Source organism: Prionailurus viverrinus, chromosome B2 (assembly GCF_022837055.1).
Source record: "Prionailurus viverrinus isolate Anna chromosome B2, UM_Priviv_1.0, whole genome shotgun sequence".
NCBI lineage: Eukaryota > Metazoa > Chordata > Mammalia > Carnivora > Felidae > Prionailurus > Prionailurus viverrinus.
This window is the reverse complement of record NC_062565.1, coordinates 5,414,772-5,442,371: the sequence shown is the minus strand read 5'-3', so window position 1 is coordinate 5,442,371 and position 27,600 is coordinate 5,414,772. Positions and strand designations below refer to the sequence as shown.

Genomic DNA, 27,600 nt, shown 5'->3' with positions numbered 1-27,600 from the left:
AGAAGGTTCTTTCAGAGGGGCTCCTCACCTCATGTCTCACCAAGGACAAAACTCAAGAGTCCGGAGAAGCCTCTGCACACCCCCAAATGTATCCCAAATGGGGCGGCGGCGCAAGACGCACACATTCACTTTAAAAATAAGCGTGCAGTGCACCTGCTGTGGCCAGGCGCTGTGCTGGGCGGGAGAAGGCACCAGGAGGGCAGGAAGGCACAGCATGCTCCGGGTGCTGCGACGCTTCCCTAGGACACAGCGACCCGCCGCCCAGACGGCCAGCCGCCCCGCCCCCGCTCCCTCCCAGAGCGCGACCAGGCGGGGACCTGACGGCGCACGCGCCCGGCGGGGCCCCGCCCACGCGCCGCCGGAGCGCGCCCGGCGGACGCACGTGGCCCTTCCGGCGGCCGCCGCAGCTGCGCGGGCCTCGGGCGCGCGGGCCGCCCAGCTGTCAATCACCAGCGGGCTGAGCTCCGCAAGGCGGGAGCTGCGGCTGCGGCGGCGGCGGCGGCGGCGGCGAAGGCGGCGGCGATGATGGGACCCCAGCGAGAGATCTGCGGCTAGCTGGCTGCACTTGCTCCACGGGTCAGGGGATCGGAGGGGACAGGTAAAGCCTTGCGGACCCCAGGAGCGATTTTCTACGCTCCATTCGCCTTTCTCCGGTTCTCCCTCTCCTCCCTTTCTCTCTCTCCTTCCTCTCTCCTCGCGCACAAATATTCATGTTCTTTCTGTGTCTGTCACACGCACTCCTTACTCATTCACGTCTATTATTTGTGGACACATCTCTATAAAAAGCATGCACGTTAAAATCCGTGCACACATGCAAATTAGGGGTCGCCAACTCCATGCTTTGGTGGTTTGTGGTTTGTGTTACGTAAGAAGTGGGGAGGTATACAGGGAAAACTTTCCCGGGAGAAAAGAAAAGTTATATATTAGGTAAGAGTCAAATGTACGTATTTGGAGTTTGCAAAGCTGGTTTGATTTGTTTTCCGAGCTGAATTTAACCCTCACTTGCCCTCCCCATTCCTTTGCCATATTCAAAGATACGTGAGTACTTCGATATAATCTCAGGACCTACTTCTTTGTGTTAATTAGAAAGGGGAGTTGGGTGGGGGTGAGACCAAAGCTGATGACCTCAAAGAAAACAGAGCTGGAGTTAAACAGCTGGTGTCGACTTAATTACTGGCTCCTGGCTCTGTAGCAGAAATGTTTTCAGCACGTTGGAGAGATCCCTGGGCTCCAGACCAGGCCAGCCTTTAGTGAAGGGCATGTGTGGAGTCACTTCCTTCAGAGAAAAGGGGAAGGCGACAGATAAAATGAAAGGACGTTTAAATGAGAGAGACAGGCACTGATGAGAGAAAGAGAAAGAGAGAGAGAGAAGGAGGGAGGGAGGGCAGGGAGTGGAGGGGGGGGAGAGGACTTGTTTTACTTATCCAGATCCAGGATTCTAATAAAATTTGCCTTTTTCTCACCAAAATCTGCTCACATACCACCTGCAAAACAAAATTTTAGAGCAAAGAAATGAGTCTTGAAGAAGGTTTGACTGTGGTTCGTATCAACTCAAACTGGGAAATACTAAACACAGTTTGTCAGGCCTCACCTAGGTTTGCTCACCTCAAGTCTTTGAGGTTCTCTTGCAAATGGATGGAGAAGTATTCTTCAGAAAGAATTTTTAATGACCTCTTGAAAAACATCACCCAGCTATTATTTTATTTCATGATTAGAGTAATGTAGGAAGCCAATAGTTCTATAGCTGGCAATGGCTTTTTAATTAAATCTTGCATGGGCACCTGCTTTTCTTAGGCAGATGGAAAGTGAAATGATCCTGATAGGAAGAAATGGATATAGGAGTAAAAATCAACCCAATGAGTAAATTATCTAAAGAACCTTAAGAAGTCTAAAATGCATGTAAACAGATCAGAAAATACAATGGCTATAAGGTTAATGTATTTTACAATATAATGGAACAGGCAACAAATCAGTTCTAGAGTACCCAGGGAGCAAACAAACTTTGTATTTAGAATTTTTAAAATACACATGAATTAGTCTAGTTGGTATTATTGAGTAGTGGAATAGAATTGCACCAAAAAAAGAATAGCATGTGTATAGTGTGTTATAGTTTACAAAGCCCTTTCATTTATGTTGTCTCATCTACCCTGTAAAAGTCTCATGAGAACGCCCTGAAAAGTTATAAAATATGAATACTTTTGTGAAAACAAGTATCTCCCCACTCTTCAACAAGAAGTCCTTTATCAATATGTTTGTCAACATTAAAATGACTCTCTACAGGTCATAAGAATGGCTTATGAAATTTAGATTTTTATCTGTATCGCATTCTGCAGAGATTTTTTTTCCTTAAATAGGTTTGAAGGATGTGCCGTTAAGAAAGAAAGGTCAGAGACTAACAAGGAGAAGGAGAAGAGGAAGAGGAAAACTTCAAAGGTGAGACTCAAACCTTGTCACATGTAAGTTCATAAGCACCTGCTGGTTTGCATGTAGATAAGAGGTTTAAGGAGATTATAGGTTTTCTCTTCTCCATTTGGTTTTTGACGTTGTGTGCCTTACTTAAAAACACATCTTGAAGAAGTAAAGTAATAAGATTATTGCATATCATTATCCCTTTTTAAAAAATTGTTGAAGTGCTACATATCCCCTGACTTAGAAGGTATTAAAAAGTTCATCATAAGGAGCCTCAATCCCTACCGGTACTGTTCCAAGACAATAAAATACCTCTGAAATGATCTGTTGGTAGAAACACATTTTCAAGTTTTAAGGTCATGCCTATGCAATTCCAGAATGCCTGATTTAAAAATGAAAAACCTGTTAGCAGGCTCTCATGCCTTCCTGCGTCCACACTGAGGCTAACTGAGTCCTTTAAGCAAATTGGCCTTTTGGTTTGGTGTTGGATCGATGATCTAAATCAGGTCTGTGCCTATACCTTGCAGCACTGGCTCTGTGGAAAAGTGGCTCTAATGGCAACTTCACTCTCATTATCTCAGAATGATTTTATGGGAGAGAAAAGCAGTATGAAAAATTGAATGATATTTCAAAGAGAATAAATAGAACAGGGCCCGTGCCTGGCCTCACCACTGACTCACACATGGAGCCATGGAAAACACTAATCTCTTTGGCGCCTCAATTTTCTGCCTCTCTTCTCTCAAGGAGACCATGAAGACAAATACTATAAAGTCTGTGGTGTTCTTGGAGTTTCATGAGGCATAAAGATTTATTTCTATTTCCATGGCTATGAACCTTTTCCAAATAAAATAAAAAGTAATTGCATTTACTTGACTGAAATTCAAATTTCCAGAAAATTGGTACTGTAATGTATTGGTAGACATAGAGATCATAATAATACAAATATGGGTTTACTTGCTGACAGAGGAATTGTTCAAGGCATTCTTAGCATTTGCACAGAGAAATCACCAATCACTGCAAATACCTGGTTTTGGTGCCCCCTTTTGTTGCATTTCTTGCTTCAAAAGCATTTCTCCATCTAATCTAAGTGTCCACTGAGAGCAGACTGCCCCACTCATCTTATTATCCTCTCATGATCTGGCACATAATTAGTGCTGTAAAAACAATGAAGGGAGGGAGGAATGAAAAAGGAAGGACCACTCAGGCCATCATCCGCACCAACCCATGTACAGCTTTGTGCCAAGAAGTTTCAACTCAAAGTGCTTGTCAACAGGACAGGAAAAGCCCCTACCCTCATGAAGCTCACAGTCTATCAAGTACACAGTCTGTCAGACCATTAACAAATAGACCACGTAATGGAGCACCAGATAGTAACAAGCACTATGAAAAGAAAGAAATTTGGACGAGAAGATAAAGAGTAATAGAGGGCTGACACTGAATGTGCTAGTTCCAGGAGGCCTCTCAGAAGAGTTGGGGTGGGGAGTGAAGGTCTGATTGTCTCTGCCTGTGGGTCTGGGGGACATGATAGGTGAGCTGTACTGCCAAGAATTGAATACCCATTTTAATGTATAACTGCATACAGTTGAGACAGATACCACAGACAGGTTATAAAAAGAAGAAAACCAAAGGGGCACCCGAGTGGCTCAGTCAGTTTTGCTGACAGCTCAGAGCCTGGAGCCTGCTTCAGATTCTGCGTCTCCCTCTCTTTCTCTGCCCTTCCCTCACTCGCACTCTGCCTCTGTCTCTTTCAAAAATCAATAAACATTAAAAAAGAAATAAAGAAGAAGGAGAAGAAGAAGAAGAAGAAGAAGAAGAAGAAGAAGAAGAAGAAGAAAAGGAAGAAACCCATGGATGGATCCTCACCTATTAACACCTAGAACGTCCTTCCCGGAGAATGAAAATAACTCCGTCTTCATAGATGACCAAACAGCCAGATGCTAAGGCTGCCTGTTCTCCATCATGATGGCCATGCTGGCATCCAGGACACAACAGGCTCCCTGGGGTGTTTATAAAAGGAATACTCACATGGACTCATTTAAGTACAACCCTGGAGAAGAGTTCCACTCACCACCCACGCCCCCCATTCACACACCTCCTGGGATGTTAAGGCTTTCTCTGAAGAAAAGAGCCCTCCAGAATCCGTCACTCAACGACAGTCACAGATACGACATTACTGTTTTTGCAGCTGCTACTCTAGCTATCCAGATTGCAAACACCAGATTTCTCATGAAAGCTTGCTCACTAAGTACATGCTGAGCCAAGCTAAAAAGCCTTTGTACATACCTTCCATTCCTTATCAGCCCAAGTTTATTACATACTAATTACCCAGCTTTTCAAGTGACTTTATGAAGTGACACCATATATCCTCTTTATGATAGTAGAAGTGTCAGTCAACCAAGTAGATTCTAAATAGCCGTAGCATTAGGAGCACCTGGGTGGCTCAGTCGGTTAAGTGTCCGACTTCAGCTCAGGTCATGATCTCACGGTTCATGAGTTCGAGCCCCGCGTCGGGCTCTGAGGCTCTGTGCTGACAACTCAGAGCCTGGAGCCTGCTTCAGATTCTGTTGTCTTCCTCTCTCTCTCTGCCCCTTCCCGGCTCGTGCTCTGTTTCTGCCTCTCAAAAATGAATAAATGTTTTTAAACAAAAATTTTTTTACATACATAAACAAATAGGTGTAACATTTTCTTTATTGGGACAAAAAGTTACTGGCTTCCTTATGAGGAATGTAAGGTTTTTGTACCAAAATCCTCACTGTAACATGATATCTTTTAAAACTCCTGTTCTTTCTCGTGATCATTCTCCTCTAAGAATGAATCCAATAAGTTACATATTTGGAAAGATGTATGGAACCTCTAAGATCCCCAGGGACTTATGGGCACACCTCATTTCATGCGCGCTTTGCTTAAAGATGCATCGCAGAGAATGTGTTTTTTTACAAATTGAAGGTTTGTGGGGAAACAAGTCTATCAGCGCCATTTTCCCAACACGTTTGTTCACTCCCTGTCTCTGTGTCACATTTTTGGTGATTCTTGTCAGATTTAATCAAACTTTTTCATTACCGCTCTATTTGTTACAGTGATCTGCCATCAGTGATCTTTGATGCTACTATTCTAACTGTTTTGGGGTGCCAGGAAGTATCCCCATATAAGGCAGCAACTTAACCAATAAATGTCCTGTGTCTTCTAACTCTTCTACTGACAGCCGTCCCTCCATCTGTCTCCCTCTTTTTGGGCCCCCCTATTCCCTGAGACACAACAATATTGAAAGTAGGCCCATCAACACCTCTGGAGAGGTCACTAGAGTTCAACTCAAAGAAAGAGTCCATTGATGTGGAAAACTTCATTGTTGTCTGATTTTAAGAAATTGCCTCAGCCATCCCCACGTTTAAGCAACCACCACCCTCATCAGTCAGCAGCCACCATCATTGAGGCTGAGACCTTCCACCGGCAAAAAGATTATGGCTCGCTGAAAGTTCAGAGGACGGTTAGCATTTTTTAGCAATAAAGTTTTTTTTTTTTTCACTTAAGGTATGTGCATGTTTTTAGACATAATGCTATTGCACCCTTAATAGACGACGGGATCATGTAAAAATAACATTTATATGCACCGGGAAACCAAAACCTTCATTTGACTTGTTTTATACGATGTTTGCTTTCTTCTGGGCATCTGGAGCCTAACCTGTAATACCTGCGATCCACCTGTACCATTTAGGCAACATACGCAATACCGAAGTAAGCTGTTAAACAGACAAACAATACACAGCCATTTAGGCTACTTAATACCAAGTCATTGGCCTTACTAATAGCTTATACGCTCTTTTAAACTGAAGCTTCACGTGTACTATAATGGTCAAGAATTGGGGACAATCTGACAATCCATCAGTGAGAGTATGGGAGGAGGTGGGAAAACAGTAGACCCAGGTGTTTATCCCACAAAAATAATTGACTCATTCTGTAAATGCATGACCAAAGACTCCTAGAAAAGTATCTCAAAAGAATTAGAGGTTATCTGGCTCAACCATCTCATTTTAAGGGGGATAAAACCATAGCCCAGGGAGGTTAATGAGTTTGCCTGCCATATCATGACCAATACATTGTAGATCAAGAACAAGGATTAGAACCCATTCTGTGTCCTGTGTGGTTAGCACAGCATAGGCCATGTTCTTGTGCTCTGTATGTCTGGAGAAGTAAATAAGGCTCATTGGGATTCCTTTCCTGGAATGTATCTAACATCACTGAAAATCCATTCCTACTTAGAGTAGAGCCTTCCATCACTCAAGCCCAAAGAACATTTGTTTTATGACACTTCCTGTCTCTTTTATGATTTTACCCATATTTTGTTTAACAAAGTTGGATTACTGAGTCTTGTCCTATAAAGCAGAAACATTCGACCTCGTGTATCGGAAACAGCTGTGCAGGAAGGACCACAATATGTCACAGCCCTGCTCTGCATCGAAGCTCAACTCTGAGGGAAAAAATGACTTCAGCATCGAAGGAAAATAACTCCTACTATTGCTATGAGGGATTTCTTTTTGCTCCTGTCCTATTTTTGTCCTTTTTCCATGTTAAAGTCTCTGAGGCTTTGTAGGAAACCTGAAAATACATATTTGGATGAGTTGGTCTGATGATGCAAGTACATGATTCAGTCCATACTCCAGCTTTCGGTATTGTCACATTTCGTCTCCTCCCTGACTCATGGTGTGTGGCCTTTAGCAGATGACTTTCCTGTGCCTCAGTTTCTTCAATGACAAAGCAGAATTAGTAACATATGGCTCTCATCTCATCCCTTGACCGAAATTTTATTACAATGTCTTAAAAGAAAGTGCCTTTAAAATTATCCTACTTATGTATCATTAGTAATAGGCCCTTATTAATCATCTTCATTGTGTAAGCATCAAGTTAAAAGTACTGAAGAGATCATCCTAACATTTAAAATATGGAAACTAGGTTAACAAAAGAATTAGATCCATAAGGCTTTGCTGCTCTAATCAGGCAAAGTACATTCTAAAATCTTTATTTTTTTATGAAATAATATCCTTCTGAAATGTTTAAAAGTTAGAAAAGAAATTTTTTAATCTCCCCCCCTGCCCTCTCTTCCTGGGTGATTTCTCCTGGCTGCCATATCTGAAACAGGGAGAAAGTCACTAAACATAGTGACCAACACTTAAAATTATGAGGTCACCATCAGTAGTGTATGTCTGCATCATTTTTCTAAGATCGGGGCCATTTTCTTCATGAATTTGACTACATTTTCTAACCAGAACCTGTTTTTGGCTGACAGCACACCTTACAAGATAATCTTATGGATTCTCTTTGTGGCCATGGGGCAGGAAAATGCTAACTATCTCTAGCTTCAACTTTGATTTTTGCCCCATAATTCTATCCAACCAAACTAAGTGGCCACACAGGGGCACTTGCCGGACCTTTAGGTTAATTTTTTCCTTGTTGATAGATACATATCACCATGTGGTTTCTTGATAAGTAATTAGAAACATTTAATGTCTTCTGTTAGCCTGGATTACAAGGCAGGCTCTGAGAGACCCCTTCTACATCGTTCCTCACTTTGTTATTTTGAGACTATGTCCACACAGGGAAAACCATCTGGAGGATAACTGGAAAATCTAAACAAGTATTTCGCATTTCCAGCTACATATTTATCTGCCTATATGGAGAGAAGGAAACCAAATATCAAACAGAGAATTACTGAGAATTCCCTCACTCACCAAAATTGCTGTCTCTCAACAATTCCTTTTTTTTCCCCCATGAATTAATAACCAAATGCTTCTCTCCAAGGGTATTGATTAGGTCAAATCAGGTAGAAATTACCATCTTTTTTTAATATTTATTTTTGAGAGAGTGAGGGAGGGGCAGAGAGAGAGGCAGACAGAGAATCCAAAGCAGGCTCTGAGCTGTCCGCACAAAGCCTGACGTGGGGCTTGAACTCACAAATCGTGAGATCATGACCTAAGCCAAAGTCAGATGCGCAGCCGGCTGAGCCACACTGGAACCCCAGAAATTGTCATCTTTAAGAAGACAGAGACCCAAACAGCCCACCCAGTGTGTACTTTCATTAACAATCCCCTGGCTTCTCGCATATACTAGCCACTTCATGCAACACAGTGAAAGGCTGGGTCTACCCTATGCTCTATCATCCCACATGGACAGATGTATCCACAAATAACGACTTAAATATCTAGCGTTAGAGTCAGTGAGGTGTAAATTATTGGCTGAGCCATTTGTGATTAATAAAGCATGAAGCGTCGCTCCTCAGCAGCTTTCAAACACAGCCTCTGTACAACCTGACCATTAGCTAAGATGTTAGAACACGATCCGTGAGATCTAAAAGCAAAACTGCAAACTGCTAAGAGTAAACTATGTATTTTCCACAAGGGAACATGGTTAAGCATCCGAGAGGACAACCCAAGACAAATTCCATCTGCAGCAAGGGAGAGGACCTGCCTAATTCTTTAACATGTGAGTGTAAAGACGACTGGATTCTAAGGGATTAAAGATTTCTTGTCAACACAGTGAAAAATCTCAGCTTCTTGCCTTCGTTCGTGTGCTTCATGCTTAAGTTTCTGCATAATTTAAGCGAGCTGTGCTATTATGTCTCATTTCATTTATGGAGAACCAGTTTCTAGTCATTGAGTGTTTGGGGGTAATTTTGCATTAAGTAGAAAAGCAGAGCAGCTTTTAAGAAAAGCTCAAATAGACTTCCAAGTAGACTAACGTTACTCAGCCTGGTTCGCACCTTTAATATGCCTTTTAATCCTGAAGCCAGAGCTCATAGGGCTGATGGCCGTGGATGTTGTCATTCCAGCTGGGAAGGATGAGTTCTTGCAGCAACATCTGTGGCACCAAGCAAGCACAGGCCGCTCCTGAGGGCGGGCACCAGCGCTACGGAGTCCGGTCCTACCTGCACCAGTTTTATGAGGACTGTACCACCTCGATCTGGGAGTATGAGGATGATTTCCAGATCCAGAGATCACCTAACAGGTGGAGCTCAGTATTCTGGAAGGTAAGGAAAGAGGTTAAACATAAATAAGGTATCACTGTCATCGTTAACTATTTTTGCTACTGTTATTCATGTGCCGCTAAATTCATCAACCGTGAGGACCTCCGTAGGCAAAACATTATATACTTCCAGCCCCCCCTGCATAGGCTTGGTAATTATCATTTAACAATTTACAGCAATTATGAAAAAGGAATCCTTGGGTGCTATGAGAGAGTTAATGCTGAGCCATAATACAGTGGTCAGTATGCCAGCCCTGCCTCTGCCAGACCCGTGCTCATGAGGCTGTGAGCTCCAGCTTCTTTGAATGAAGGTGCCCCACCAGACAGTGCATTCGGTCACTCATCGTGTCATCGGTGAGCACCTGCTCCGTGCCAAGAAGTTGCAAGGTGCTAGAGGTTAAAGGGGTGAACAGAAAGGAAAGCCCTTTGCAACCCATTGTGGGGAACGGACCATAAACAAATAAACCACATGAGAGAATGTCAGGTAGTGACAGCTGCTATGGAGAGAAATAAACTGGGACAAGAGGGCAGGGAGTGATGGAGGCCTGGAACTTAGTGTGCTGATCCTAGACAGCCCTTTGGAGGAGACGGCACTTGAGCAAATAACAGCATGAGTGCAGGGAACAGACCTATTACCTGGCTGAAGGCCCTTCTGGGCCAGGAAAATAGCAAGTCCAAAGCTCTGAAATGGGAATAAATTTGGTGTTTGAAAAGTAACAAAGAGGTGCAGTCTGGCTGGAGTGGATTGAGAGGGGGGAAAAGGATCCAGAAAAATAACAGGACACAGATGATTTAGAGCCTTGTGGATGATAATGAAAACCTTGGCTTTTACCTTGAGAGATATGGGAAGCCCACCTGAGCATTTTAAGTGGAGGAGTGACATGATCTGACTGATATTTTAACTGGATCATTCTAACTACAGTATGGAAAATAGGTTATAGGAGGACAAGGGTATAGGGGACACTATAAAAGAATCCAGTCAAGAGATGATGATGGCTTGGATGGTGGTAGTAGTGATGGGGAGAAGTAGTCCGAATTAGCACGAAGTTCGAAGAGCAAGCCATCAGGACGTGCGGTGAAGTAGACGAAAGTAAAAAGAGTCAAGCATGACTCCAAAGCACACAACCTGAGCCATTTAGAGAACGGTGTTACAATTTTCCGGGATGAGGAACACAGGGAGAGCAGTGGGGACGGTGGGGAACCAAGAGTTTGACCATGGCCATGATACATCAGAGCTTCCTGTGGGGATCACATCAGACACGAGTGGGGCTCTCTGGTGGCACTTGAAATGCAGCTCACGGATTGGGAATCCCTGACATACAGAATTTATAAGAGGCGCCAGACTAGACAAGATGACCCAGGAAGAGAATATGGACATGGAGGAGAAGAGGGCATTGGGATGTCTGAACACTTAGAAATCAAGAAAAGGGAAAGGATTTAGGAAGTGATGCTGAGAAGACACAGCCGTAAAGGCGGGGCTTCTGGTCCCCTCCAGCTCGGGGATCCCGATCATCTTCACCTTTCTCCCAGGAGATCCCAGAGTGTTTTACCTTGATATTGTCTGACACTTACAATGTATTGGCAATACAGTTTAATAAGAGGCAGTGTCACATACTGGTTATGAGCACAGACTCTGTCCCCAGATTACATGGGTTCAAACCTCCGCTCTTCCATTTAATTGGCTGTACCTTTGGGCAAGTTGTCTGACCTTATTGGGCCCTCATGGTGATGCTACTGGGTAAAGTTGTGAGAGGTAATTAAGATAATACTTACAAAGAGCTCAGCACAATGTCTGGTATTCACTCAAGCATTCGTGTATTAGCTACTATTATCAGATGTCATATGGCACACTGGGTCCTGAAGTGGAAATAAAATTTGAAATCTAGTTAGTAAAGAAAGTACTGGGTAACATAGTTGTTAATACGGATTACCCAAGACCTGCGTTAATTTAACATCTCACTACTGTCATGCAGTCTGTATTCAAATTGGTTGAGCCCGCATCCTTGCCCTGTAGAAATGTCATCTCTGATGAATCCTTACTGGCGGGGACAGATGAAATACATAGCCAAGCTTGGCACATCTTGTATTTACCCAGTTAAGTGGGTGGTTGCTTTCCTATGTGTCAAAAAAACAAATATTTGCCTGACAGATCTGTTGTGCCAAGAGCGTAAAATGCCACTGTCATACAGGATATTGAAAGTGTTCTCATGGTTCCAAAGCACTTGCGGTGTGATTGGAGAAGCTGTAAATCTGTCAGACAAGATATAGGTATGGATTTAAAATAAAGAACCTGCAGTAAGTTACCAACCCCAGAACTCGAATTTCAGGACTTTCTCCCTTCTAGTTTACACAAACAAGATTCACGAGTATTTGTCCCCCTGTTGTGCTGGACCTACTTCAGAGTCTAAAAACAGGCAAAAGTCCATGGCCTCCTGGACTTGTGCCGGATGATATTTCAGCATAATCCAAATCCTAGACCCAGATCCTAATCACAAAACACCAGACTGGGCATTCAGAAGCTTGTAGTCAACCTGAATCACCTAAGAATACATGGAATTCACGGTCTTAGAGACTCACCTCTACCAAGGGAATAAACAAACTGGTCTTCTGTTTCCTCCTGGGGAATACGAGTGAATGTATTCCAGCGGGTTTATGAAGTGCTTTGTATCAATATAGAGAAAAGCACCGATTGTGCACGTTTCCATTATGATTCTTTTTTATGGTATTTTTCTTTCATTTCAAACTGCATCTGTAGGTGGTTCAAGTTATGGGCTTCCCATTTCCCCGTTCCCAATGACATGGAGGGGTTAATGAGCATGGAGATTGAGTCACATGGGCCCGAGTTAGAATCTTTGCCCTGTCACGTGGATCTACACAACCTGTATCTCACAATGCTATCCTCCCTCCTCCCTCCCTCCCTCCCTTCCCCTTCCTTCCTTTTCCTTCCTTCCCCTTCCTTCCTTCCTTCCTTCCTTTAGTTTGCTCCTTCCTTCTTTCCTTCCTTCCTTTTCCTTCTTTCCTTCCTTCCTTAGGTTGTTCCTTCCTTCCTTCCTTCTTTCCTTCCTTCCGTCCTTCCTTCTTTCCTTTTCCACGAATATTTATATGTCCACTATGTATAAGGTTATGTGGTAGGCTCTGGGATTCATTTGTGAATAAGACCCTACTCTTCACTTGTGACTTAGATACCGCTTGACCTGAAGGAGTCCACAGACAAATAAGGAAGGTAGACATGTCCACAGACAGTTAACGATCCAACATGATAAACATGGCCCTAAAAGCAGTACTTTTAAGCAGTACTTTTAAGCAGTACTTACCCGGAGCACAGGGACTTGGGGGCAGGGAGGATCCGATGCAGCCTGGAGAATGGCTCCCCAGAGAGATCACCCGTACACAAGTGGGAACTGGGCATCCTGGTAGGAAGAAATCTATTCCAAAAGCTGTGTCGTGAGAGATGATGGCACGATCAGGAAACCACAGACAGCTCAGTACGCCCGGAGCAAACATTCAGAAGTTGGAGGAGAGGGGTCGAGAGGTGAACAGGGGAATGTGTAACTAGGGCCCGATCACAGATGACTTTGAAAGGCTCTGAAATCGAAATCTCTAAATAAAAAATTAAAAAATATAAATTTCTCCAGAACCTTCCAACTTGAGTACAGCAAGGGGGCAAGTTCATAAATCTAGGCTTTCTGGATCACCACATGGTTGCCTCAGCCACAACCAATTTATCCCAGTGCCTGCAACACCTGCCGTCTGCAAAAGCCCCTGTGACCTGGTCCCACCTACTCCCTACCACTCACGGTGCTGCCCAGAAATCCATCAGGCTGTGGTGGCACTTTTCTTTCTTACCCTTGCACTTGACCTTGACTAAGGCTGCTGCCACCTGCTTGTGCGGCCAAGCACCTCAGTAAGGCAGGTGTAAAGGAATGGGAGCTGTCCGCTCACCCCAGATCATGCGTTGCTTACTTCAGGGCCATTTCCCTCCTTACCTTCTCCTCAGCCCACGTCAGAAACCTCTCAAAGGGTGCTCCACTCAGCGTGCAGGTGCAAAGTAAGACTGCCACCCCCGCAGCCTCACTGGCCGTGAGGGTGACTCTGGCCCCTCTCTTTTCTCTCAAGACCCTCCTCCCATCTGTCCCAATCACTCCGGTTTCCCCCCTGAGCTAAGTCAGAGTTGAAACTTCTGTCTTAGATTTTTTCTTCAAAGCGTTGCTAGATATTATGGAGTTGGTTTTACACTAGAAATGAGAGAAGCTCAGGGCTCCTAGGTGGCTCAGTCAGTTAAGCGTCCAACTTCAGCTCAGGTCATGATCTCATTGTTCCTGGGTTCGAGCCCCGTGTCGGGCTCTGTGCTGACAGCTCGGAGCCTGGAGCCTGCTTCGGATTCTGTGTCTCCCTCTCTCTCTGCCCCTCCCCCGATCATACTCTGTGTGTGTGTGTGTGTGTGTGTGTGTGTGTGTGTGTCTCAAAATAAACACTAGAAATAATTTTTTTTTTAAATAAATGAGAGAAACTCAGGGAATGGGTGGATGGCAGGAGCACGGAGAGAGTGGGAAGGAAGGAACAGAGGGAAGGAGGGAGGAAGGAAGAAAGAAAAGAAAGTAAAGGGTACCATTTTGAATATTTTGGGTCTGAGGAGCCGTTGGGACATTTTTGTGTCAGTCCTCCTATTGGCTGTCAGAAATACAGGGCTAGTGCCCAGGAAGGGAATCCAGACTAGAGCTGGAGATTGGAAGGCATCAGTGTATCAGTAGGAGTTGAAACTACAGCCAGAGACTCGACCCTAGAGAGATCATCTTGAACAAGAGATGTGGGTCAAGGGGGACCCCTGGGGAACGCCAACAATTTTAAAACATCTGGCAAAACAGTTTGAGAGTGAGTCGTTAAAGATGTAGAAACAGGAGACAGTTGTGTCAGAGAAAATAGGTGAAGGTTTTAAGAAGACCCCAGTGCTTAACATCAATGGCCACAGAATATTTAAATGAAGTAAGAAAAGAAAAACCGAATTGGCTTTGACAATGAGGGGACAATTAGTGACTTCGGAGAAACCAGTTTCAGTGGAGTTGTGGGACTGAGCTCGGGATGTATGAGTTCAAGCAGTAGCTAGAGGGAGACTCAAGGATCGGGAATCGCTTTGGAAGATGGAAACAAGTGACTGTGTTCACGGGCTGGAGGGACAGAGCCTCCATAGGGTAGAAGACCACGTGGGTGGCCAGGTAAAGTGTGAGGAAGGACCTGGACCACAGCCAGGCAGGGGTTGCTGTTCTGTAAAGCCCAGGGTCCCCACAAGCAGGTCAGGCCAGGACATCCCTCGGGGTTGACTTCTGTCTTGTTGTACTTCCCCTGAGCGCTACCTGGAGGCCAGCTGGCTCTTTCCACATTCAGCTCTGTCCGGCTCCTCCCCATTCCTCCTGCCCTGCTAGCTCTGGCTTCCAGTGGTCATTACCACGTCCTCTCTGCCCGAACATCTGCACCCGCCGCTCTGGCTGCCAGCCTGCTTTGAGGAGTAAACAGAGGTGTGCTCCGACCTCATTGGCTTGCACAGAGACAGTGACGGGGACGTTGGTCAGAGCTCCAGCAGGCTCTGGCTGGTGGCCTCCAGCAGCAGGATCTTTGGAATCCAGGTCCTCCTCCCTGTCCGTTCCCCCTTTCCAGCCGCAGACACTGGATTTTCACACATCCCCCACCTCCCCACAGCCAGGAGTCCCTGTCCTTGTGGCCATCTGTGAGGTCTGTCACAGCTGAGAGAGGCCCTTCTCTCTTGGCACTGGGCTGAGCTAACCACCAGGTGCACCAGGCTGCCCCGCCAGGTCCCAGGGTCCCCTCACCCCATGGTGTTCCAGTTCTCTGCATAAAGCCAGGCCCCCAAGAACCTCTGCACTGCATTTTTAAAACTCTATTTAATAGAGCCCCCTTCCCTGTAGACCGAGGACCACCTCAACTTGGAACTGTGTCCCGGGACCATTTTTACGGCTCTGTACGGCATCACTCCCCAAATCTTTCTTCCTTCCGATGCATCCCATCATCCCCTGTCACGCTGTCAGACTCTCAGTTAAGACATAGCGTTCTTCAGATCCCATGGCTGCCCCTCCAGTCCTACCATCCCTGGCTCTTCCTGGCGTGTTTTCACAGCATTGAGGGTCCTCTCTGGCCACATGTCTTGAAGGTCCCCTTTAGACTTGCGTGGACGGCACCTTCCAGATCCTGGGAGTTGGCTGTTGGCCACCATCGTGCCCCCCTCCACGGAGGGCAGGCCCCTCTCTGACATTCTGACTCAACAGGGAAAAGGGAGAAGGCTCAGGGAGGCCAGCCACTTTCCAGTTCTGCAAGTGATCAGAGCTCTGCCATCTGCAAAGCGTGGCTCGCCTTGTAGCTTCTGAGTGAGCTTCCAGGACTGGATTTTAATCGATAAAGCACTGCTCAGCTGGGGAGCAGCGCTGCTCTGAGAATCAGTCATCTGGCTCTGCAGTCAGCAGCCTGGAGGTTCAAGCCAGTCAGTTAGGAATATTTATAGAGTTGAAGGCGGGAACGCGAGATGTGGTGATCAAGACAGAAATAGAAGACCTGAGCACTGACCTTAGGTGCTCTTCAGAACCCCAGAACCCAAGATGGATACATTCCTGCAGAGTCCTGAGTGTTTGAGAATTAGTGCCAGTTCTCAAGGAGGAAGGTGATTTAGTGACATATGAAGCATGTCACCACGGATATTTAAGTTAGTTTATGCATTCAGAATTTTCCAATGTGACTCATTTTTCAGGTTATAAATAATGGTTAGTCTTTGGAGGTGAATTTGCCTCCATTTTTAGAAAAATGTAGAAAGCCATCCAAAATATTATATTTTACGACCCAACTTTTCCTATAGTGCTTAAATCTTATGTAGAATAGTTTCTGGGTTTTTTTTTTTTCCAAAAGACATTATATTGACTCTTTTCCAGTTTCTTTACAATCATGGAAATCTGTCCCTATATGGTGACTAAAACTCTGTTGTAATTTTAAAAATAATAATAATAGCAGATAATATACAAAATAGTAACTGGTGAACTATGGTGGGGAGAATAGAAGTGGAGCAGGGGACCTGGGTTCGAGCCCAGTCACACCACCTGCTAGCTATAGGACTTTGACCTCCACTTCTTCGACCCTACAAACCCCAGGGTCTTACAGGTGAGGTGGGAAAAAAAATACCTACTTTTTGTAAGATGCTGGCGATGATCAAGTGAAAAACATCAAACACTGTGCCTAGGTCTTCATAGACACCCAATAATACTAGCTAGCTCTCCGACAGATTTGTGAATATGTTTTCTTTCTATTATCCAAAGTAATAAAGAATTACTGATGTATCACCCTGAAACTTAATAAATAAGTTAAATAAATATAGTTTAAATTCAAAGCTCTAGATTAAATGGTGTTATGCATTTGGCTAGGAATAGGAGACAATGAAAATGTGTTTAAAAAATAAGTAACTATATTAGCTGTTCTGGGGTCCAAGTGCCCAGAGATTGTTGTAGCTCCGTGGCCAACATTTCACAAGAATGCATTTCCAAGTAGATACCATAATAGCTACTTACTGCTTAGCCAGGCACTGGGCTAAGTGCCTTTGAGCATGGCCTCACTTAGTCCTCGCTAGAATTCCACGAGGCAGTAGGTATGATTATCATTTATCATTTTGTAGATGGGGAGGTTAACGGTGAGAGTGTTTAAGTAAGTTTCCTCATATGACTCAAGTACCGGTTGGCGGTGCTGGAACCCAAGCCTGGATCTGTTCGTTCCCAACCTCCAAGCCACCAAACAGCGAACAATACTCTCCCTCTTCAGTGTGTTCCATTCTGTTCCAACCTGAGCTGACGCAGTCTCATCTTCCACCTGCTACTCCTAGAGCTTCTCAACATCTGCAAGGGGAGCCCAAATAACTACATGTGAGAGGAGAAAGGACCCTGGTCTGGAGCTCACATCTGTGGCTTCTAGCCCTGACTCCGCAACTTGCTAGCTGTCATCCCTCCCTCCCTCCATCCCTCCCCCACTCCATCCATCCATCCATCCCTCCATCCACTTGCTAGCAGTGACCTACCCTCCTCAAGGCTACATCTCCTGACCTGCAAACTAGCAGTCATGGTTCCTTCCCACTAACTTGGGAAATGGGTGAATAGTTATACGATCGCCAGTGACCTCCATCCAAATCACCAGGAAGATACCTATATGTTGGACGAGTTGAGTTTATCACTCATCACAGTGAGAGAGGTGATACCAGAGGGTCTCCTAGGGTATTTCAGTAAGAGGATGAGGAAGAATATATTATAGGATGTGGGCCTTGGGTGGGCAATTTGGGGGGAGGGGGTCTACAGGAGCCAGAGTTCCCTCTGGATTGTCAGGAATGATTCTATGGTTGGATAATAAATAATTAATAAGTATTATCTATAGGGAAGGCAGACCAGGGTGGGACTAAAGCTGTACTTGGTAATGAAGCAGCCGTCATTTATATGAATGGGGGGAAGGGAAGGCATTTGATATTTTGTGGTTTGCACAATGACCTTGTTTTTGTCTGCGCTTAGACAAAATGATGACACAGACTTGTTTTGTGTCACTTCGTCATGGGTACAGAGGGAGCCTGTCTGATGTTGATGTTCTGTGACACAAATCCTGTCAAAGGAGAACAATGTGGCATCACTGGGAGCTCCCGGCCAGCTTCCCACGGCATCAAGGTCTAGTGGATAGAGTTAGGCTAGTTCCTGGATGTCAGGCCTGCTTTAGTCTTCTTCAAAGACCAAAGGAGAGGGGTGCCTGGGCGGCTCAGTCGGTTAAGTGCCCAACTTCGGCTCAGGTCATGATCTCCTAGTTCATGGGTTCAAGCCCCCTGTCAGGCTCTGTGCTGACAGCTCAGACAGAGCCTGGAGGCTACTTCAGATTCTGTCTCCCTCTCTCTCTGCCCCTCCCCTGCTCACATGCTGTGTGTGTGTCTCTCTCTCAAAAATAAGACCTTAAAAAGAATTTTTTTAACCCAGATATTTCAAAAAAACAAACAAAGACCGAAGAAGACCACGTAAGCCAAAGGTGGCCTTGTCAGCTGCAAAGCATCGTACGAACAGCTCAGAGGGAAAATCAGGGCAGTGCTGCAGATTCCAGTCGGTATTAAAATCAGAAAGGTCCCTCCTCACCTTCTTTTATAACTGGGAAGTTATGTAGCCTTCTCCTAAAATTTGGGGTGAGTGGGAATGGAATATTAACTTCCCCCCAACAACGAGGCCTGCCCTGGGAGGGCTCAGGAGAGCCCAAGCACCGAGCTCACCCTGTCCTGCTTGGCTGTGTCTTTCTCCAGGTCGGACTCATCTCCGGCACGGTCTTCGTGATCCTTGGACTGACTGTCCTGGCGGCGGGCTTTCTCGTGCCCCCCAAGATCGAAGCCTTCGGCGAAGCCGATTTTGTGGTGGTCGACACCCATGCCGTCCAGTTTAACAGCGCTCTTGACGTGTGCAAGCTGGCGGGGGCCGTTCTCTTCTGCCTCGGGGGCACGTCCATGGCAGGGTGCCTGCTGATGTCGGTGTTCGCCAAGAGCTACTCCCAAGAAGAAAAGTTCCTTCAGCAGAAGTTTAAAGAGCGAATTGCAGACATCAAGGCCCACGCCCAGCCCATCACAAAAGCTCCGGGCCCGGGGGAAACCAAGATTCCGGTCACTTTGTCCAGGGTTCAAAATGTGCAGCCTGTAGCGGCAACCTGAAAGGCGTCCCACCCCGGGCTCCCCTCTCTGGTCACTTGGTGTTCACAGGGGGCGGGGGCGGGCTTTGAGATGATGGGGCTTGGGCTTCACTGGCCCCCCGCCGGGGCTCGGCCACGGGCGGCCCGGGCGCTGAGCTCACCTGTGCTCCGTGCAGGTGGTTCAGGTGGTTCAGGTGGGGGTGAGGCGACCTGTCTGCTTGCACCAAGCTGCCGAAAGGGTGCTTCCGTGTGTCCCCCGGGCGCCCTCGGGAGCTCCCCCAGTTATCGTGACTCTGTCATCTCCCGCGTTAGTGATTGTCACCCAAACGTTAGTCCTTTAACCACATCTTAACATGAGGTTACTGAGATCAGATGCGAACGTACTGGAGTTCTCCACAAACCTTTTGCTTGTTTGTTTTCTCCAGTTTTTTTCTTTCTTTCTTTGTCTCCGCACTCGGAAAGCTAAAATTGCCAACTTTAGAATCTTGGGGAAGAAATTAACATTAGGGGTATCTATGCAGTGTCCACGGGCCAGGGAACGAGATGCTACGACTTACTAGCTGTGTGACCTTGGGGGATTTAACCTCCCTGCCTCAGTTTCCCCATCTGTGTGACAGAGATCCCGGACTGCGGTGTCAGAGATTCCCCTTTTCCTGTGTGTCCTCGTGTCTCTCCAAGGACATGTCTGCGATGTCCCCGTGGCTCTCTCCTCAGTGGGACCGTTTCAGATCTGCACTCCCAGAAAACTCTGAGTCAGCACCTACTTACCTGTCAGTATCCAACCCAGCAGTTTACACAGTGCTGTCGTGTTTTTATAAAGACAAAAGTAAGCCATCCTCAAGGTGAGTCGGTATTAACTTTTAAAAGGGTTTTCTCTCTCAAGTAAGATGTTTCACGCTGCGGCAAGATGCTCGTCTCGTCCCTATGCACTTTCGCTGGATCTGTGGATCGAAACCGGATGGAGGGACGCGCGACCGCGGTATTCTCTCAGAATCTGTGCCACCTTCCAGTTCTGTCTCTCTTTTCTGTCTCCCTTCACTGGATAAATAAAATATGTGAACGAGCGGAATCTGAGGTGCACCTGTCACTCCTTCAGAGTTTCTATCCTGAGGCTGAACAAGCTCAGGTTCCCCCGGCGGCATGGAAGAATAAACGAAGCGATTAGCGCTCTGGGAGCACGCTGTTCTTGTGCACAGTCCAGCAGGAAACGCAGGGCGAACCAGATCGTCAACAAGGGGCGCTGGCCAGATAGGGGAGAGATCATCCCGGTTCCTCAGGTTCTCACCTTGCTGTGAACATAGCATTTTACTTTTATTCTTTGAAGCCTTATACAAGCCCTAAGCATCTGTTCAAGGCAACATCATTTGAAGCCTCGTACCGATGATTCTTGGAGACTTGAGTTGTAAAAGCCTCTAGAAAGAAAAATCATGTCGGTGGGGCTTGGGAAGCTGTAGGTACAAGCATGATAAAAGCCATAAAACAGCGGTTCTGTCCCCCCCCCCCAAAGACCTAAAAGAAACCAGGATACAGAGAGCAGATGAGCCCGAAAACACACGCCCCATCTTTCCTGTCCTGCCCAGGCTTTTGGGGGGCAGGTACTTGCGAGGCCCCTCACGATGCCCTCGGGAGGGATTGCAGGTGTTCTCGGGAAGCAGAAGAATAAGCGGCACAGTTTTATCTTTGAAACGAGCGTAGACCATGTGTACTCACGGAGAGCAGCCCGGGTACTTTTTAAAGCCAGAGTGGGCTTAGAGAGCAGAATGGTCTTAGAGCCTTAGTGTGATGCTCTTGCTGGGAGCCAGCCTCTCGTCCCCAGTATTGACATTCCCACAGCAGTGCATTAAGTGCATGGCCGTTGCTGGGGAGGGAAGCCGGGAAGGCCACGCTCACTCTGTAACCAGAGGGACCGAATGGATTCTGGCCCAGACGTGTGCAGTTGGTCCAAGCCCTAGATGATACGGGCCCTCCAGCAAGTGCACAGGTGCCCCACTGATGGGCCCTGCGGCCTCGCAGGGCACCCCCCGTGTCTCTACGGTGGCTCTGTGTGGTTAGTAAGCTTACCCTCATTCTTTCGAAAATCTACCTTTCTAAACCTTCCACACATCGGACCAAATCCTATAATTCAAAGTTACCTACAAGCTGAACCCCTCTTGCAATGGCCCATTAGTCCATTCTGGACCCCAGCCTGGTCCCAGGCCAGGACAATTGTCATTCAACTGTTTCCATCCCATCCCCTCCCACCTTGTTTTCTGAAGGGAGACACGTGTGTATGTTATTGTTCCTATCTTGTCCATGCCATCTATGGGGTCCCTACAAGTTTTAGAGTGTATGTAGGTTAGAGACCCCCTGACACTCTATGCACAGCAAGACCAGCAGAACTGATGGCAGGAGAATGTAGCCGCACCTCGGCCTGCACCGGGGCCTCCCGTGATGCAATCACGCCCCAGAGCCCCGTACCCCAGCCACAGGGACACCCAAGTGTGCCCTTACTCACTGGGATGACCTTCCCAGCAATAACCATCTGCCCTTTCAGTGGCTATTGAACCCATCAAGGCCACAACAGGAAATAATAGCAATGACAACAGGACCTAATATGCACTGAGTTCAACTATCGTATGTAAGTAATTCATCTAATGCCCACAAAAACCCTGTGAGGTCAGAGCTAGGGTCATATGCCCATTTTACAGGGGAGGAAGCAGGCAAAGTCCTTGCCCAAGGAGACCCAGGATTCAGATCTCATCATCCAGCTCCAGGGTCTCATGCTCTCTGCAGCTTTTCCACTCTCCCTGCCCCCACCCCTGGTTTACACTCAATGTCTCTTCCTCAGCACAGCCAGCATTTTGTAGAAACACTTGCTATCGCACTCACCTCTCTTTATTACAGCGATTTGTTTACACACGTGTTATCTGCCATTAGAAGGTAGGCTATTAGCTGCTTGGGTACCGAAACCATATCTTAATGAGGGTGAATCCTCAGGAGTAAATATGTAAAGCTATACAGTGCTATGATATAGTCCTTTAAAACAACTGTTGCATTTTCACTTAGAGCCAGGCATTCACTGCACTTGCATTATAGAAAACGAAGAGATGATCGATAGGGGCACTGAAGTTTCTGTACACCCATCGTGCATGTGAGTGTGTGTGTGCACGTGCACACGTGTGTGTACAGGAGGAAATCACAGGTCTTCTGGATGGGACCAAAACTAGAGTATGGATGTGGGTGCCTCAAAACAAAGCTGTCCTCAACATTTGGGTTGGGGGAGCCCAGTCCAACGGCTAACTTGCCATTACTACATCTAAATGCACAATCTTCCAGCCAAGGAGCCCTACTCACTGACACAAAGCTGCCAGGCACACTTCCCATTCCTGGGGAGACGGATGGAGGAGTAAAATGGCCTGGTCAAGAGCACAGTCACTGCCTCCGACAGTTCGCCACAACCCGGTCCTTCATCCTTAAATATGAAAGTATAGCCAGAATCATCAGACAGATCAGCACCTTGAAAGAGAATACACACAGAGATAAGAGTCCACGGGAAACATGAGCATTTCAGAAGTCACAGGAGAACTCTAAAAAAAATCCAGTCTTCAAGAAGAAATTGCGCCCATAAGACAAAAACAGAATACTGTAAAAAGGAACATCAAATAGTTTTCATTTTTTTAAATTTATTTTTATTTTATTTTTTATTATTTATTTTTATTTACTTGTTTTTTTAATTATTGTTATTTTTTAATGTTTCTTTTTGAGAGACAGACAGACAGGATGTGAGTGGGGGAGGGGCAGAGAGGGAGGGAGACACAGAATCCGAAGCAGGCTCCAGCTCTGAGCTGTCAGCACAAAGCCCGACACGGGGCTTAGGCCCATGAGCTTTGAGATCATGACCTGAGCCGAAGTCAGGTGCTCAACCGACAGCCACCCAAGCTCCCCCTTATATACTTATTTTAAAATAAAGTCTTAAAATAACAATTTACTACATGAATGATTTGTCTTGTTTTGTTTTTTATATTAACTGTAATTTATTGTCAAATTGGTTTCCATACGCACACAGTGCTCATCCCAACAGGTGCCCTCCTCAATGCCCATCACCCACTTTAATTTGAAAGCACTTCCCCAAAAGTAAAATCCCTCCTCATAAAAATTTACAAAGAGATAAAGAGTAAAAGACATAGTCAATCAAAGATTAAAAGGTTATGGGGGGGGAAAAAGAGAAAAAGATCAATAAAATAATAGAAGATTTTCTCACGGCTCCAGAACACAGAAATCTTCAGATTGGAAGTGTCTGCAGAATATTCAGCACTGTGAATGGTGAAAGAAGGGTCAGACACATTTTTGTGAAAGTTTAGGGCAAAAACGAAAAAAGGATCCAGGAAGCTTCCAGAGAGAACAGCCAGACATCTCCAAAATAATGAAAATTGTACTGGGAAGAGAGTAGGGCTGTGATTTCACACAATAGATGGTAAGGTTACTTTTAGTCTACAGATATATGCATTTACTCTTATCAAGGAGAAAAAAAAATGACAAGCAATAGAAACCCCCCAAAAATATTTAAAAACAGGGGTGCTAGCGCCAGTCAGAATGGCTAAAATGAGACTACAGATGCTGGAGAGGATGTGGAGAAATGGGAACCCTCTTGCACTGTTGGTGGGAATGCAAACTGGTGCAGCTGCTCTGGAAAACAGTGTGGAGGTTCCTCAAAAAATTAAAAATACAACTACCCTACGACCCAGTAATAGCACTACTAGAAATTTATCCAAGGGATACAGGAGTGCTGATGCATAGGGGCACATGTACCCCAATGTTTATAGCGGTGCTATCAACAATAGCCAAATTATGCAAAGGGCCCAAATGTCCATCAACAGATGAATGGATAAAGAAGATGTGGTTTATATACACAATGGAATACTACATGCCAATGAGAAAGAATGAAATATGGCCTTTTGTAGCAACGTGGATGGAACTGGAGAGTGTTATGCTAAGTGAAATAAGTCATACAGAGAAAAACAGATACTATATGTTTTCACTCCTATGTGGATCCTGAGAAACTTAACAGAAGACCATGGGGGAAGGGATGGAAAAAAAAAAGTTAGGGAGGGAGCCAAACCATAGGAGACTTTTTTTTTTTTGCTTTTTTTTTCAAAATATGAAATTTATTGTCAAATTGGTTTCCATACAACACCCAGTGCTCATCCCAAAAGGTGACCTCCTCAATACCCATCACCCACCCTCCCCTCCCTCCCACCCCCCATCAATCCTCAGTTTGTTCTCAGTTTTTAAGAGTCTCTTATGCTTTGGCTCTCTCCCACTCTCTTTTTTTTTCCTTCCCCTCCCCCATGGGTTTCTGTTAAGTTTCTCAGGATCCACAAAAGAGTGAAAACATATGGTATCTGTCTTTCTCTGTATGGCTTATTTCACTTAGCATCACACTCTCCAGTTCCATCCATGTTGCCACAAAGGGCCATATTTCATTCTTTCTCATTGCCACGTAGTACTCCATTGTGTATATAAACCACAATTTCTTTATCCATTCATCAGTTGATAGACATTTAGGCTCTTTCCATAATTTGGCTATTGTTGAGAGTGCTGCTAGAAACATTGGGGTACAAGTGCCCCTATGCATCAGTACTCCTGTATCCCTTGGGTAAATTCCTAGCAGTGCTATTGCTGGGTCATAGGGTAGATCTATTTTTAATTTTTTGAGGAACCTCCACACTGTTTTCCAGAGCAGCTGCACCAGTTTGCATTCCCACCAACAGTGCAAGAGGGTTCCCGTTTCTCCACATCCTCTCCAGCATCTATAGTCTCCTGATTTGTTCATTTTGGCCACTCTTGACTGGCGTGAGGTGATTATCTGAGTGTGGTTTTGATTTGTATTTCCCTGATGAGGAGCGACGTTGAGCATCTTTTCATGTGCCTGTTGGCCATCCGGATGTCTTCTTTAGAGAGGTGTCTATTCATGTTTTCTGCCCATTTCTTCACTGGGTTATTTGTTTTTCAGGTGTGGAGTTTGGTGAGCTCTTTATAGATTTTGGATACTAGTCCTTTGTCCGATAGGTCATTTGCAAATATCTTTTCCCATTCTGTTCGTTGCCTTTTAGTTTTGTTGGTTGTTTCTTTTGCTGTGCAGAAGCTTTTTATCTTCATAAGGTCCCAGTAATTCATTTTTGCTTTTAATTCCCTTGCCTTTGGGGATGTGTCGAGTAAGAGATTGCTATGGCTGAGGTCAGAGAGGTCTTTTCCTGCTTTCTCCTCTAGGGTTTTGATGGTTTCCTGTCTCACATTCAGGTCCTTTATCCATTTTGAGTTTATTTTTGTGAATGGTGTGAGAAAGTGGTCTAGTTTCAGCCTTCTGCATGTTGCTGTCCAGTTCTCCCAGCACCATTTGTTAAAGAGACTGTCTTTTTTCCATTGGATATTCTTTCCTGCTTTGTCAAAGATGAGCTGGCCATACATTTGTGGGTCTAGTTCTGGGGTTTCTATTCTATTCCATTGGTCTATGTGTCTGTTTTTGTGCCAGTACCATGCTGTCTTGATGATGACAGCTTTGTAGTAGAGGCTAAAGTCTGGGATTGTGATGCCTCCTGCTTTGGTCTTCTTCTTCAAAATTCCTTTGGCTATTCGGGGCCTTTTGTGGTTCCATATGAATTTTAGGATTGCTTGTTCTAGCTTTGAGAAGAATGCTGGTGCAATTTTGATTGGGATTGCATTGAATGTGTAGATAGCTTTGAGTAGTATTGACATTTTGACAGTATTTATTCTTCCAATCCATGAGCAGGGAATGTCTTTCCATTTCTTTATATCTTCCTCAATTTCCTTCATAAGCTTTCTATAGTTTTCAGCATACAGACCTTCTACATCTTTGGTTAGATTTATCCCTAGGTATTTTATGCTTCTTGGTGCAATTGTGAATGGGATCAGTTTATTTATTTGTCTTTCTGTTGCTTCATTATTAGTGTATAAGAATGCAACTGATTTCTGTACATTGATTTTGTATCCTGAAACTTTGCTAAATTTCATAGGAGACTCTTAAAAACTGAGAATAAACTGAGGGTTGATGGGGGATGGGAGGGAGGGGAGAGTGGGTGATGGGCATTGAGAAGGGCACCTGTTGGGATGAGCACTGGCTGTTGTATGGAAACCAATTTGACAATACATTTCATATAAAAAAAATAAAATAAAATGATTAAAAAAATAGGGGTGCTGGGCTGGCTGAGTGGGAGGAGTGAGCAATTCTTGATGTCATGGTCATGAGTTTGAGCCCCATGTTGGGCTTAGAGCTTACTTAAAAATAAATAAACAGATAAAAGTTGAAAGAAAGAAAGAAAGAAAGAAAGAAAGAAAGAAAGAAAGAAAGGAACTTTGAAAATAAACTGCACAATGAAATCATGGTCCAAATATTAAGCATGATTCTGGAATCGTGAGGAAGAATCGATAAGAGTCTAAGAGAAGGCAAACCACGTGAAATCCGACCTTCCCACTGGGCACAGTCTATTGCAGGCAGGACAGGAGCTTGACATGAACCCACGGAGACAGCACCGGACCCTGCACCCCAGGGGTTCTTGCCAGGACTAACATTTACAAAGCCAAAATAATGTGAACTGGTTACTTGTTTCCCACCTTCAGGATCAAACTATAGACAAAAGAAAGGCCTACAATAGGATTATGAAACGGACTATATGTGATGAATCTGACGATGCAGTAATAAAGGTAGAGCTGGCAAGACTGGGAAAGCAGAAGGGAAAAGATAAGGGGAGATAATGGTCGCAGTACTGACAGCATCATCTGATCTAGTGAGGAACGAAGGGTCACTGTCTGTAAAGTTCAGGGAAAGAAGAAATGGGCTATAAAATCAAAATTGTAATAAAAATTTTAAAAAGAGGTATAATGGCTTAAGTTTATAACTTGCAGTGATAAAGATAGTCCAACGGAAGAAATAAAAATGAACCATCAACATTAGAAAGAGGAGAGGGAGGGGCACCTGGGTGACTCAGTCATTTAAGCCTCTGACATCGGCTCAGGTCATGATCTCACACTCCATGAGTTCGAGCCCCACGTGGGGCTCTGTGCTGACAGCTCAGAGCCTGGAGCCTGTTTCCCATTCTGTGTCTCCCTCTCTCTCTGACCCTCCCCAACTTGTCCTCTGTCTCTCTCTGTCTCAAAAACAAATAAACATTTTTAAAAAAAAGAAAGAAAGAAGAGAGGAAATCAAATGAGGTCCATAGAAGGTAAATGAAACCCTCATCTTTCAACGATAGGAAATCAGTCATTATTGTGTCAGTTAATAAATCAAGAAATCATAAATGGCGATGTTATTTACCACTGTGGAAGAATCCACTAAGAAGAGCATCAAGCAGGAATTATTAAAAGAGATTTCCTCTCAGAGAGGCATGGGGAAGAGGCCAGAGGTGGAGGCAGGACTATTTTAGGCCACACAGTGAAGACCAGGACAGACAGCGTTCCTGTCCATGTGGCTTTGATAGCCTTTAAGCAAACCACTGT

The 27,600-nt window shown here is 45.1% G+C and overlaps 1 protein-coding gene across 2 annotated transcripts; it reads left to right on the top strand.

Moving 5' to 3' along the window:
• Positions 1 to 493: 493 nt before the first annotated feature.
• On the top strand, positions 494 to 20,171 carry NRSN1 (neurensin 1). Of its 2 annotated transcripts, XM_047859766.1 has the most exons (4): positions 494 to 598; positions 2,355 to 2,433; positions 9,230 to 9,427; positions 18,731 to 20,171. In XM_047859766.1, the coding sequence occupies exons 3-4, from the start codon at positions 9,239 to 9,241 to the stop codon at positions 19,127 to 19,129; spliced, it is 588 nt and encodes a 195-aa protein (XP_047715722.1). In that variant the 5' UTR covers positions 494 to 598; positions 2,355 to 2,433; positions 9,230 to 9,238; the 3' UTR covers positions 19,130 to 20,171. The 2 variants fall into 2 exon arrangements, with proteins under 2 accessions (XP_047715722.1, XP_047715721.1); XM_047859765.1 differs by lacking the exons at positions 494 to 598; positions 2,355 to 2,433 and having other exon boundaries at positions 9,215 to 9,427.
• The last annotated feature ends 7,429 nt before the right edge of the window (positions 20,172 to 27,600 follow it).

Coding starts and splice junctions, on each gene's coding strand:
- NRSN1 (XM_047859765.1), top strand. CDS start 9,215: ATGTTGTCATTCCAGCTGGGAAGGATGAGTTCTTGCAGCAACATCTGT. Junction 9,428..18,730: donor GGAGCTCAGTATTCTGGAAG/GTAAGGAAAGAG, acceptor GTCTTTCTCCAG/GTCGGACTCATCTCCGGCAC.